We start from the raw sequence: 13,426 nt of genomic DNA, 5'->3' as shown, positions 1-13,426 counted from the left end.
TTCAGTTCTGTAATAGTTACAATAGGGACTTCCCTGGCGGTCCAGTTGTGAAGACTCTGTGCTTCCAGTGCAGGGGGCATGGGTTCAATCCCTGGTCAGGGAAGTAAGATCCCACATGCCATGTGACACGGCCAAAAACAAAAAAAATTATAATGGTTTTACCACCATAATGTGTCACTTGTTTTCATTTTTAAGCGTGTTATACATAGAATAGAGTAGAAAACAAAAAAATGAGTGATGTTAACATTTCAGTTAGATTATAGCTGTTAGACTCTGTTGGTTAAGAGTGTGGGCTCTGAAGTCAGGTAGCTGGCTTTGAATCTCAGGCTGTCACTTCCTACTTGTGGAATCTTCAGCACATTCCTTTTCTTTCCAAGTCCATTTCCTTGCCTTTAAAATGGGGATAGTAACAATAATACCTCCCTCATAGGGCTGTTGTGAAATAGTAGAATCGCCAAAGAATCCTCTCAGAGCAGCACCTATCACAGTAATCACACAACAGAAGTTCACTCTCATTATTGCAGATGATGATGATGGTGGCGATGTTGGTGGTAATGGTGATGGTGGCTAAACTGATTTTTCTTTTAACATTTGAAAGTATTAAACTATAGAAATGTTATTACTATTCCCTCTGATCTTCAACTGCTAGATCCCTCTTCACCTTCTTCCATATTTTCCTCCTAGGGTAATAACCAAACTCCTAACCTGTCTTTAATTTTGGCAGGTTGTGAAGACTTTATTAGCTTTGTATTTGAATTTGGAAAGAGTTTATGTTCTATGCACCTGACTGAAGATGAAATTGCATTGTTTTCTGCATTTGTCCTGATGTCAGCAGGTAAGATAACCAAATACAATGGTTTTTAAATTGTCCAGGTAAAGAATTTCTACAAGTACATAACTTACAATGGTTATAGACTATTCAGAGGGACTGCCAACCTTATTCAGTCTAATTTTAAGTTTTTCAGACAACAATCCCCTGCTACACACATACATATACATGTACGCTTCTAAGAAGACCTCATGCCATTCTGATAAAATCTTAAGAAATGAGAATTGAATAAAATCCCATCTACAGTTAACCTCCTGCTACCAAGAGAAATGCTGTGGTAGAGTAGGTGTGCCCTTTTCAACACCAATCTCCAAGATAACATGGTTTTTAAAACATTCTGCTTTTTAAAGAAAATCCATTTGGATGTCATCCACAAGCCTATCTGAATTTAATATATGTTTTCAACCAGTACTGCCTCTTGGTGATAATCACTTTTGCAAATTTGCTGTCTTCGTTTTGGAATTCTTAAACATAAAGACTTTATCCTAAATTAACAATCCTAATTCATTTGGCACTCTCTTGACAATTTCAGTTGCCTTGGACTATAAGGCAATTTTCATATTTGCCAGAAAGACTTAGCAGGATTGATATGAGTATGTCATTCAGAAACATAACTATTAGAAAGGCTTAAGGGCCATGGTGGTTTCATTTGCACTCGTCTGAGCATGGCCTTAGATTTAAATGGCTGTCTTTTTGGAAAGGGAGGATCCTTCCTTCTTTCAAGTGTCAGTAAAGATGGAAAGGCTTAACACTCTGTTTTGTAACTGTCCTAGATCAGTTTTTCACTCCTTTAGGAACAAATTTTGAAAGAGGGGTGAAAGTGGCCTGTTAGTCCCTGACTCTGCAGTGTGGTGTAATAATCTGTATCTAGGAGTCAGGAGGAGTTGGGGTGTTCTGACACCATGTTGGAAGAATACTCAGGAGTATGGTTTTTCATATTTAGATCGCTCATGGCTGCAGGAAAAGGTCAAAATTGAAAAGCTGCAACAGAAAATTCAGCTAGCTCTTCAACACGTCCTACAGAAGAATCACCGAGAAGATGGAATACTAACAAAGGTGAGAGCCAGAGGTTTCCAACTGACAAGGCTGAATTATCCCTTGCCCAGATCACGCCAGCCACATTTATAAGTCATGCCACCAGACCCCAAAAGTATCAGTAAGCAATGGCCTACTGAGAAGAGAGAAGTATCCTCATTTCAAAAAATTATCTTGGGCCAATATTCAGGTTAAATTCTATTTATTATCATTGGTTATAAAGTGTCCTGGAATAATAGAGCAATGATAGAGTTTTTTTAAAGCATTAATTCATTCTGAAAAATCCTCCACCTATCCCATCAAAGATGGGCAGAAGGCAGAGTTAATGTTCTGCCGTGATATAAACTAGAGAATTTAGAATTTAAATCTTTGATTTTAGAAAGACGAAGTTATGAAGAACTAAAACAATAGAATTAATCTATTCTAATACTAGTTCTAGTTCCATTAAAGTCATTAGTAATCAACAGTAAATGACTTTTGTATTTTCTTCATCAATTTCTCATTACTACCCTGTATTCAAAGCATAGGGTTTCATTTTTGCTAATTACTGTCTTAATAAAAATATAATTAGGATGTCAATTTAAAATATGATAATATCCTTCAGTGATAGTGCTAGTAGTATGTATTTGGTCTTAGAAAAATCAGCCCTATTCTTTCTTGGATTATTTTATGTGTTCTGTTGTTCCAGAAGATGATTTGAAAGGTTTGGATTTTTCTTCCTGTCCGTTTTCTTTCTTTTCTCCTGATAGCTAGGTTAGGTCAGAAAGGGGAAGCTGGGGGGTTAAATGCGGTTTTGTTTTTGATTTTGCCCCTGTTAAATGAGACACTGAGGCAGGATTGGGAAAGAGAAGGAAAAAGAACTTTTCTCCATCTTCTTGCCCCAGTGCAAGGGTACCATTAGGGTCTTTGATTATAGAGAGCACCTAACACCTGGCCAAGATCGATGCTCTGGTGAAAATGTTTGTTAGGATTATTCTGGGTGGAGATAATAAATATTTTGTGCTGTTCAGTGCTTTAGAGTTTAAAAAGCATTTTTGCAAGTCATGTTATTATACTCAACAGGTAAATAGTCAATGCTGAGACTTCTACCAGGCCTGCTGACTATTTTTTTTGTTTGTTTTCCAGTCAGGGCCTTTTGCTCAGACCCAGAATTGCTTTGTTCTAGGCAGAGCTCTTTCTCCAGAAGAAACCTGTTGTCACTGGAGTCGACTAGTACTCATTTTGCATAAAATATGTAGGGGATGCCATCATCTCTAGTTGCAGTGACCTCACCTACTGGTGGCTGTCCCCTTTCCCACTTCTCTATTACCACATGTCTTCCTTTTCCCCAGTGCTAGAGGGCGGGGTTCAGGATGGTAGAGCAAAAAGCATGTTTGAATAGGAGGAGGAGGTGAGACACTTGGGTTCTTTTGCTTATGAACATGTTTTGGGGTTATAAATTATTTGTCTTCAAAATCATATTTAATGTATACCTGGTATTCTGTGATATGACTATATCATCATTTATTTTTACCCCTCCTCTATTACTAGACGTTTAAGTTGCTTCAAGTGTGTTTCACCGTTGTAAACAATGTTGAAGATGATCCAGATGCCCTGATTTTTGATTCTCACGTCTCTTCTCTCCTGACCCTATGTCCTTTCTTCCACTTACAGTTAATATGCAAGGTGTCTACATTAAGAGCCTTATGTGGACGACATACAGAAAAGCTAATGGCGTTTAAAGCAATATACCCAGACATTGTGCGACTTCATTTTCCTCCATTATACAAGGAATTGTTCACTTCAGAATTTGAGCCAGCAATGCAGATTGATGGGTAAATGTATCACCTAAGCACTTCTAGAATGTCTGAAGTCCAAACAATGAAAAACAAACAAACAAACAAATTAACCGAGACACTTTATATGGCCCTGCACAGACCTGGAGCGCCAACACACTGCACATCCTTTGGTGATCGCGGTCAGGCAAAGGAGGGGAAACAATGAAAACAAATAAAAGTTGAACTTGTTTTTCTCATGCATATGATTTCCATTATGCCTACAGATATGGACCCTTTTTCTGTCTCGACTTCTTGATCATTGACCTCTGTTTACAACAGAAGGCGGGTACTAAAGTCAGAGGATGTCCTTTTTTTGTAGCTCACTGCCCACAGACTTTCTACATCTGTCGGTAACAACAGAGAGTCCAGCACTAATCGGTGACTGGTGTGCATAGCGGAGGTTGCGGCATTACTTTGCACAACTTGCTCTTTGTCTCATGAAGGAAGTTTTTATTTTTTCACCGATTATTGCCAGTCAGCAGGATGGCACGAAAAGGGTCCATAGCACTAGCAACAATAGCATTATAATATATTACAGGGTAAATGGGCATGAAGACTATATATAGCTAAAAGAGATATTGTTTATATATTGTTTTAATTAATATAAAATGTAGTTACTGGTGTAGCTTTTCCTGTTGAATTGATAAGGCACTTTCATTTTGCACCTTTTTTCTTTAAATTAAATGCTAGCGTGTTCACTGTCGTGTCGCATGTGCACCAGAAACACAAGTTTAACTGAGAAGGCTTGGAAGGTACGTCGGGAGGTATTTATGCTGCTGTTTACACAATTACTTTTAAAAGACTGGCTGGTCATATCTAGAAATCACGCTGTTGGATTAATTTTTTTTTTTTTACACATGAATTTGGAATTAGAAACAGAACTCTCCCTAAATTGTACTTTGCTTTTGGGTCAGTTTAAGGATAGATGTGTTTATGCTTCATACAAAGTTGAGTGATTGATTGATTGGTGCTGTGGACTTACACCCTCGCGCACAGTATTTTTTAAAAGCTTTTGAAAATGCCACCTCATTGAGGCAGGGGAAGGGAGGCTCATTTTGCACAGCTGCGTAGTTATATAGACTCAGCCTCAACTTGGAGTTCTTATGCTTTAAGAACAGATCAGTAACCAGAATATTTATCAGAATCTAGCTTTTATTAGAAGAAGGACCCAAAGATTATATCTGGAGCAAATGCACACTCCCCATGTGAAAACATGAAGCATTTACTTTGTGAATGTTTATGTTCTTGGTATAATCTAGGAACCCTGAGAGTTTATCTCAGAGTGAATGGTTTCTAGACTAACTGCCTCTAGATGGTGTCATTCTAGAACACTGTTCTCCATATTTCATAGTCAATGGATAGGAGGGCAAAGGAGGCGTGCGATGTTGAACCAGTTTCTCTTATTTAAGTATTAAATATTTTAAGCCTTTAAAGTGAAGTTGATGCAAGCTGCAAACATTTACTTTTGTATTTATCTTCACTAGAAAACTGTGGACTGTAATTTATTTTATTAAATCTTTAGAAGATTGTTTGGCTTTTGTGTTCAGGTGAGAAATATTGAGTTGTTTTTGTTTAATTTTGTGGCTTTTTTTTTTAACAATTCCCAGTGGGGGAAGGGAGAAGGAACAGTCTGTTAGACAAGTGTGCATATTTTAAAATAGGTGACCTTTGGGGATGTAGGCATTTAGATGATGATTTTAGTCACACTCGGAGTGGGATTCAAACTTCTGGTCTGCCATCAAAGACCATGTTTGTATAGAAAAGAGAACATTTCCCATAGTGTAAAGGTGGGAGTTTCCAAGCAGCCCGGTTACAGCGAAGAAAGCATATCCCCTACCACCAGGGTCCCTTCCAAATCTTCTGCAGGAATTCGGCTCCTGCTGTCGTGCTGGGTCATCAAGCACGAGTTTCCCAGAGCCCTCCACTCTGTTTTTAACTCCACTGGCTTTCTGAATTGTTTCCTGAGGGACTTGGAAACAGGGACGGGATTATTCACACCGAAGTGTGTATGAAGCCTAAATGACATCTAAAAAATTGTTTTTTCAAAAATATAGTAAGGGTTTCACCATAAACAGAAGACGAGAGTAATATTTACTTAAATTTCTTACAAGCATATAAAACTTTATGGGACTTTATATAGAGAGGTAACTATCAGCATATAGTATTTATATTTGGGCAAGAAGGGTTAAATCAAATTTTTTATTTAAATAAGCATAGTTCCTTGAAAGATCAATAGTATTTATACTCTGAAAAGAGTACCAAGCTTAGTTCGGTTATTTATTTATCCATTTTTTTTTCCTGTTGTTTCTCCTTTGGGGGGAAATGGTGTGTTTTTATTTTGGTTTTGGTTTGTTTTTTCTTTTTTTTTGTCATTCTGATTCACTAAATTTGGGGATGGTTTTATTAAAGTCTATTAACTTCTTTTTAACCAAAGCTTTCTGAATATGACCAGCCTCAGGTGCTAGCGCATTAAAGAGCAACTAAACCTAATTCCAGTGTCCATTTGTGAAATGATGAGAGCTAATTGAACTTCTCTGAGGGTGAGAGAGAACACAATGTTGAACTTAAATTCCTTTTCCCAGAAAGGATTTTGCATGTACCTAATGCAAAAAAAAAAAAAAAAAAAAAAAAAAAAAATGCTCTAATCTCAGTAATAGTCACACCATGGTGACATTGCTTTTAGAGTAAACCAAGATACATTGACATGATGCTGCTACTAGGTCTTTGTGAAAGAAATACAGGGTGTGAGACTTTAAGACTAAGTACATCGACAGTGTAGGAACAGAGTAGAGAGTAATAGAGGCGTGCTAGGTGAAATGAGGGAACAACTATTATTCGGATCGAAGTTGGGATCTGAAGTTAAATAATAATCTCTTGAAAAAAATATGAGGTACAGAGAAGGATGTGAAAAACTTTGTATTTTTATTTTCTTCCTTATTATAGAAACACCTGTGTGATGACACAAAATACTTGGTGATATAGAACAATTATTATTAATCGTTCTTATAATTAAAATTTCCTAATCTTAAATGTCCAATAGTCTTTTAAAGATTGGAATCACATCATTGTTATCCCGGCTGCTGTAATGCCTTTTATACAATATTTTAACATAGGGTAAATAAGGCTTTTGCACAGAGCCTGAATACCTTCGGTTACAGTGGTGTCCAAATGATTGCATTATATTGTGAAGAAACTGGCCGTGGTCACAATGAAATCAAAAGTGCAGGTGAAAGTGCTTTTGGGGGCAGTTTGCAAATTGCGGTTAAAGCTACGGATTTTTTTTTTTTTTTTTAAGTGTTCAGCATCCCAATTTGCTTTAAAGGTGTGGGGTTTTTTTTTAAGTCTTCAGCATCCTAATTCACCCTTTCTAACTTAAAGAAAACATGACTTAAGACACTGCTTCTAAGTTTGGTTGTTCTTTATAGTGTGGATATTCAGATCTCTGTGAGTGTATGGGGGTGGGCTGAGGGTCAGATGAGGAGGGAGCGTGTGTGTGTGTGTGTGTGTGTGTGTGTGTTTATGTCTGTGTGTATGGTTTTCGTGTGTATGATGTGTGTGTGTGTCGAACCGCTTCTAGGCTACTAAGTGTCAATGGAAAAGAAAATGTATTCAAAATACTTAAATCAAAACTAGAAGATGGAAAAAAAAGATTTATTCTCTACAAAGCCTTGTCTGGACCACTTTAGAGAGACTTCTATTTTTTTAACCCTTCTATAAATATTTGATGGCACTTGAAATATTCCTGCAATAAAATGTGATTTGTGTAAAGAAAAAAAAAAAGATTTTGTAATGTGAAACAAAGAAAGAAAGTAATGTAATTTTCTAAAAAAAAAAATACAAACAAACAAACTTTGTATTATTTTCTTGATGGAATTTGTCTATCTGTCTTTGGAAAACTTTTTATTTCATTGAATGTGCCATAGTAGAAATACGTGTTTTTAGTTTTAGACTTAAGGAATAGCTGTTTGTGTTCCGACATTCCAAACTGCAAAACAACCTAGTAGAATCTTTAATGAAAAGGTTTAAGTAGGATGTAAGCTTCTCTCATTGTTGCTTTTTTGCACATGTTCTTCATTCCTCTCTAGTGCAATATGTACATAGAGCACTTGCGGGTGTACCTTGATCCCTCAGGGAAAAATACATATTTGTACAGTTTTTTTTGGTTTTGTTTCTTGTTTTGTTTTTTGTGGGTTTTTTGCCTTTTGGTTTTGGCTAAGGAATGTCGACTGAATCACTTGTTATTGTTGAGGGGCAGCCAGATAATAATCCTAAAGCCACTGTTTCAAACATTGATTGTTTAAATCATGTGTCCTTCCAGTGCTATTATTTGAAGATAATAATAATAAAAAGTTATTTTCTGACAGTTCTTTGTGCTGATTGGTGAAAGAAAAGGGTAAATAAGCACCTTACAATTGACTTACTGTGAATGACAATCCATCTTGATATCAACAATAGAAGCCCTATCACTTTGGAGTTGGGGTTAAGAGTCAGAAACAATGTGCTCAGGGATCTTCTAAAACTCTTAAAACAGGGTGGCCAGTACTACTGGGACAAAATTGTGTTTTGTATTGTTAATAATAATGATAATACTATCCCTCCAAGGCACAAGTGAACTGTGTAGAACTGCGCGTGTGTATAAACTTCACTGTTGTTCATTTTGTTTTGTTCAGAATGTATGCGTTCTTCAGTCTTGTATGCTTAAAAACATTGAATAACTTCCAAAGCAGTACAAAGTGATGCCAGTATGTTCAAAAGATAAATTAATAGGTCATATATCAACAAAGAGCATCATTCAGAGTACAGTCCTGCCAATCCACTTACCATTTCTCTAATAATTAAAATATTCTTGATAAATATATTTATAGCATTATATGTTAAAAACTATTATTCCAAATCCTATATAGCATGGATAAAAATTTTTAAAGCAGTAATGAGAGCCCTACCTATCAGTGCAGTGAGAGAGGTAAAAGATGAAACATTGTGGTTTTTTTTCCCCAAATACCAGCAGATAACTCCCATTTTCATCATGTTCTCCTCTAGAAATAAACCAAAAAAATCTCTTTATGTAACACGATTCTTCTACTTACCGCATTTGTAATCTGTACGAGAGCTAATGTTTAAAGACAAACAAAACCCACCAGTGTAACAGCAATGTGAGCCAGCTTTTAGTGTTACATTTTACATTTTTGAAACATTTTGGAAGTAATATTTCGATATATTACTTTCCATAAGGTCAATGAACATCACTGTAATTGTTGGCTTTGGTTCTTGCACACCTAGAATATACTTTCAGAAGAAGCTTTACATGTTTTCTTACCACCATGGAAAAGCAAAATTTGGGATAACTTTCCATGTGTTTAGATTAAAAAGAAACCATCACTTTGTTTTGATGATAAAGACTATGGGAAATGGCAGATATCTCTCTCTCTCTCTCTCTCTCTCTCTCTCTCTCTCTCTCCCTCTCTCTCTATCTATATATACACACACAGACGTTATTGACATACATATTATAACATTTGGTTGCCACTTCTTACTTACAAAGATATGACACAGCAGAACCCCATAAAAACAACTTTATACTGTGGATCAAATTATATGCCTATAAATGCAATTGCAACAGTAAATCTTCATCTGTTACTAAAAGTCTGTGATATGGATCTTAATTGTATTCCCAAAACAGTAGTATTGTTAAAGAGGTTCCACCAGATTGGACAAAAGAGACCTTCCTATTACTGTTTATTCTTAAGAAAAGAGCAGGCTGGCAAGCAATTTCTTTACAAAGCAGTTGGTTTCACTTTTGGGTCTGTTTGCTTGTTTGTGTAATTGTGATCATTTTTGTCAGGCTCTCAGTACAGCTTTTAAAATAATCCAGAAGCCTGGCTTCATACCAAGGAGACATCGTAGATGGGGGGAGAATCTCCATGTTTAACCAGACCTTCAGAACTTAGAGCAATAAATACATTCAGTCATTTATTTATTTATAAATGAATGACAGAATATTCAGTCCAAATAGAAACAATGTTTTTTCAGCAATGCAACATAACATGGAGTCTTATGTTAAGAAGGTGAATATGAGAGTATTAAGTAGATGCCTAGAAAATCCATGTTTGCTGTTGACATTTAGTGTGTTTGCCACATTAGTAATATCACACTTCTTTTTCCCTTCTAAGAACTGATGAAAGATCTCTTGCTGTTAGCTTTGACATGCTGCACGTGCCATTATGTTGTTCTCTAAGAGCAACTAAATTCTTTGCAGTATTCGTGTGTGATTCCGTTCTCCCTCGTTATTACTTTAATGTGGATGAATACTATCTCTAGGAACTTGGTTATCATTGAACAGATTGCATATGTAAATGCAGATAATTCTTGAGCAATATAGTGAATCTGATTTCACACACACACACAAAATCCGTATGTACTGTACACATCTTCCTGAATCCAAAACTCTCTCCTTATCCACAATGGTTTGAAATCTCATATAAAACAGTGGTAAATTTTTAAACATTAGGACATTAGCTGGCTGCTTCTTTAAATGTACCTGTATTGTCTGCCTGCTCCTTTTGTGGAGATGTGTTTTTGTATTGGATGTTTGGGCCAATGGGAGGCTTCAAGCTACAACATATTTTCCCAGTTTAAATATATTTAACATACGACAAACCCCAGACAAGGCTTTTAATATGTATAAAGAACTGCAGTGTTAGGTGGTTTATTTGCAAACCGTTTTCAATGTTGTCCATTTTTATGGCACCTTTAACAATATTCTTGTTTCCAAAGTACAAAAAAAAAAAAAATAGGTTAAATAATCTAGCCATAACTGAATGTCAAGCAATAAAACAAATGACTTCTGTGCATAGACTTAAAAAAATACAAATTTTAGACATCTGCATGTAAATGCAATCTCTTGTTTACTGCTTTCTTCAACTTGAGCAATTGATTCCTTATTTACTATTAACTTAAGAACTTGTAATGGCCTGTAAACATTTTCTCTCTTACTCTTCTTTCAAATTTACCTTCGTCCCTGCTTTTGAGTCATAATATTTAATGTTGTTCTGCACATCTCTATACAGTTAACTTTTTGGCTTTCATTCTGTATAGATAAGAAAATGTTATATTATAAACAGCCTACTCAGTGCAAATATTTATCTGTTTATCAAATCCACAATATGCTGTATGATACTGGTTTTACTATATAATCTATTTTAGACATAGCTGTTTAGAACTAGAGTGTGCTATTTTTGTGTTTTTCTGATGTGTGGTGCTAGATAAGTTACTTTTGTGAACAAACAAACAAAAAAAAAACCCCTTTTATTCCTAGACAATACCACCTTTGGGTCTTGTTAATTTCACTGAGTATAACTATATATTTGTATATATATATACATATATATATATATATATATATATATATATATATATATATCTCTACCTGTGCCCAACTGGCAGCTGTATCAGAGTGCTGGATTTGGGACATGCTTTTCTCCTTAAATACATAATATCATTATATAAATTATTCTAGAGTGTATTTAATTAGGATAAAATTACTTCCTTAGTATGGATATTTGACATCTATAGGGTGAATTTGTTCGTAAATATGGATATATAAAAACGTATTAGCACTTACTTTATGTTTGCTACTTGGCTTTATACCATATCTCCTAAGCTGAAAAATAATTTGCCAGGCCTTCAAGGTCCTAAAGAAACACTCTAGTTTAATGGAGTAATATTTTTTTTTCTTACTAAGGCACCTTATTATTGGCACCTGGCAGAGTTATGTATTAGCTCCTATTATAGATAATAGGCACTTACATAAAGTATCCTTGGTGGCTTGATGGCAGAATAAACCTTTCCCCTCCTACCTGAGCCATGAGAAGTATATAGACGTCCGATATCATGGCAGAACATTGACCATAAAGCAACTTTGACAAGGGGTGTTCCGTGTTAACATGACCTCAACCAGTTCCATGAACTGAGTGAAGGACCTTCATTTTAAAAGTCATTTAATAATGAGCTTAGTTAAACTCTTTCACCTGTTCTTCCAAGACCTATCGGCATTGTTAAAAAATCAAAGTATATCAAATATCTAACTAAGGATGTAGTTAACCTTATTAAATATTGATTAGAATTGTTCTGTAATATTACTGAATTTGTAAGATCTTTAGCAAAGATTTTTGAGCAATTTATAAATATAGAGCAAATGTTTCTGTTTATTGCACTTTTTGTAATTGAAGGTGATAAATCCTCAAGCCATGGTTATTGGCTTCCATGCACTGAATATTTACCCACAATTCTAGACATTTTCCATTTTTATGGAAGAGTTGCTGTTACCTTAATTATAAATGCAATCATGTGGTTAATGAGAGCTAATGCTAATAGTTAACCTTTTAAAGTGAATTGGCTACAGTTTAGGGAGAAATCTCTTTTAATACAAATCACGTCATTCCTTATTGCTTCGCTTAGAAAGGAATTGAAACCTTTTTTTTTTTTTTTTAAAGCACCATTTAGTATCCTAAGCTTCCTGAGGATAGAGATTGTATCTCTTTGTGTCTGCACAATGGCCAGAACATGTCAGCATTTGATCATTGTTAAATGACAAAAAGTATGCCCCAATTCAGACTTTTTTCCTGGGTTGTTTTGGAAAATTTATAAAGTATGCCAAGCCTTATGGTTAAAACTTTCTTCTACAACTAAGTATTAAAGCCACATTTTAAAAGACCACATGAAATGCTGATTCTAATTGTGTGTAGGTCTTGAGGATTAAGCACACAAATTTCACAAAACTCTGTGAGTAACAAACTCAGCCTTCTGTAAATATACATGCAAGTTTGGAAACAGTAATACTGTACCTATAAATATATGCTGTCTGTTTTGTGTACAGTATGTAAAAACTCTTTTTCTGCCACACTAAAAATGCAAGCCATTTATGGGAATCCTAAAAATAGTATTGTACTAAAACTTTGCTAATGATCTTTATTAGAGGATCATCCAACTTTTCACTTACATTGGGTTTTCTTTTCAATTCACTCTTACAGTAGTCTGCTTATTTCCAGCTGTTTGTTATTTTATTGAGTCCTGAATTTAAAAAAAATATTTTGATTCATTTTGTACATACAAGCTGTAAAAAAAGAGAGATTTAATGTTGTCTTTTAAATACTCCGATTTTCATTCTAATATGAATGTTGTTATATTGTACTTAGAAACTGTACCTTTAATATTACATTACCTTTATTAAAAGTGCATTGAACACATCAATTTTAGATGTGCTTTATGTACTGTTATCCTATAATAAAATTTCAGCTTCTAATGGAACACTTGCCTTGTTTTTCTTCTTTTTTCTTGGTTCTTGAGTTGCATTGTACAGTTTTCTAACTTACATCTTGTCTCCAGAGAATGGAGTAGTAGAACCTTGCTACTCAAAGTGTGGTCCACAGACCAGTAGCACTGGCATCACCCGCGACCTTGACCTTGTTAGAAATGCAAAATCCTAGGCACCACCCCAGACCTGCTAAATCAGAATGTGCATTTTCACAAGATCCCCAGGTGATTGGTTTACTTATTAAGGTTTGGGAAGCACTGGTGTATAGTGTAGTACTTTAAAACATATAATTCATTTCTATTTTGCAGGGGACAAAACACATATACAAGGATCAAACTACCCTTTGATCAGAAAAGGGAGAGAAAGAAACTTCAACTTGTGAGTTAACGTCTATTGATTGATAGTAGCTGCCAGAAATGCAGAATTGAGGAT

The 13,426-nt window shown here is 35.3% G+C and overlaps 1 protein-coding gene across 4 annotated transcripts in view; it reads left to right on the top strand.

Annotated features, from left to right (window-relative positions):
- RORA (RAR related orphan receptor A) overlaps positions 1-12,987 on the top strand; it is a 929,914-nt gene extending 916,927 nt beyond the window's left edge. For all 4 annotated transcript variants that reach the window (XM_073801103.1, XM_019947598.3, XM_019947590.3 and 1 more), the window contains 3 exons: positions 725-835; positions 1,773-1,885; positions 3,518-12,987. In XM_073801103.1, coding sequence (XP_073657204.1) covers positions 725-835; positions 1,773-1,885; positions 3,518-3,682 — 389 coding nt within the window. In that variant the 3' untranslated portion in view covers positions 3,683-12,987. The remainder of the gene's footprint in view (positions 1-724; positions 836-1,772; positions 1,886-3,517) is intronic.
- Positions 12,988-13,426: the final 439 nt, after the last annotated feature.

This window comes from Tursiops truncatus, chromosome 2 (genome assembly GCF_011762595.2).
Source record: "Tursiops truncatus isolate mTurTru1 chromosome 2, mTurTru1.mat.Y, whole genome shotgun sequence".
NCBI classification, from domain to species: domain Eukaryota; kingdom Metazoa; phylum Chordata; class Mammalia; order Artiodactyla; family Delphinidae; genus Tursiops; species Tursiops truncatus.
Note: the sequence above shows the minus strand (reverse complement) of the source record. Positions and strands in the feature narration are given on the sequence as shown.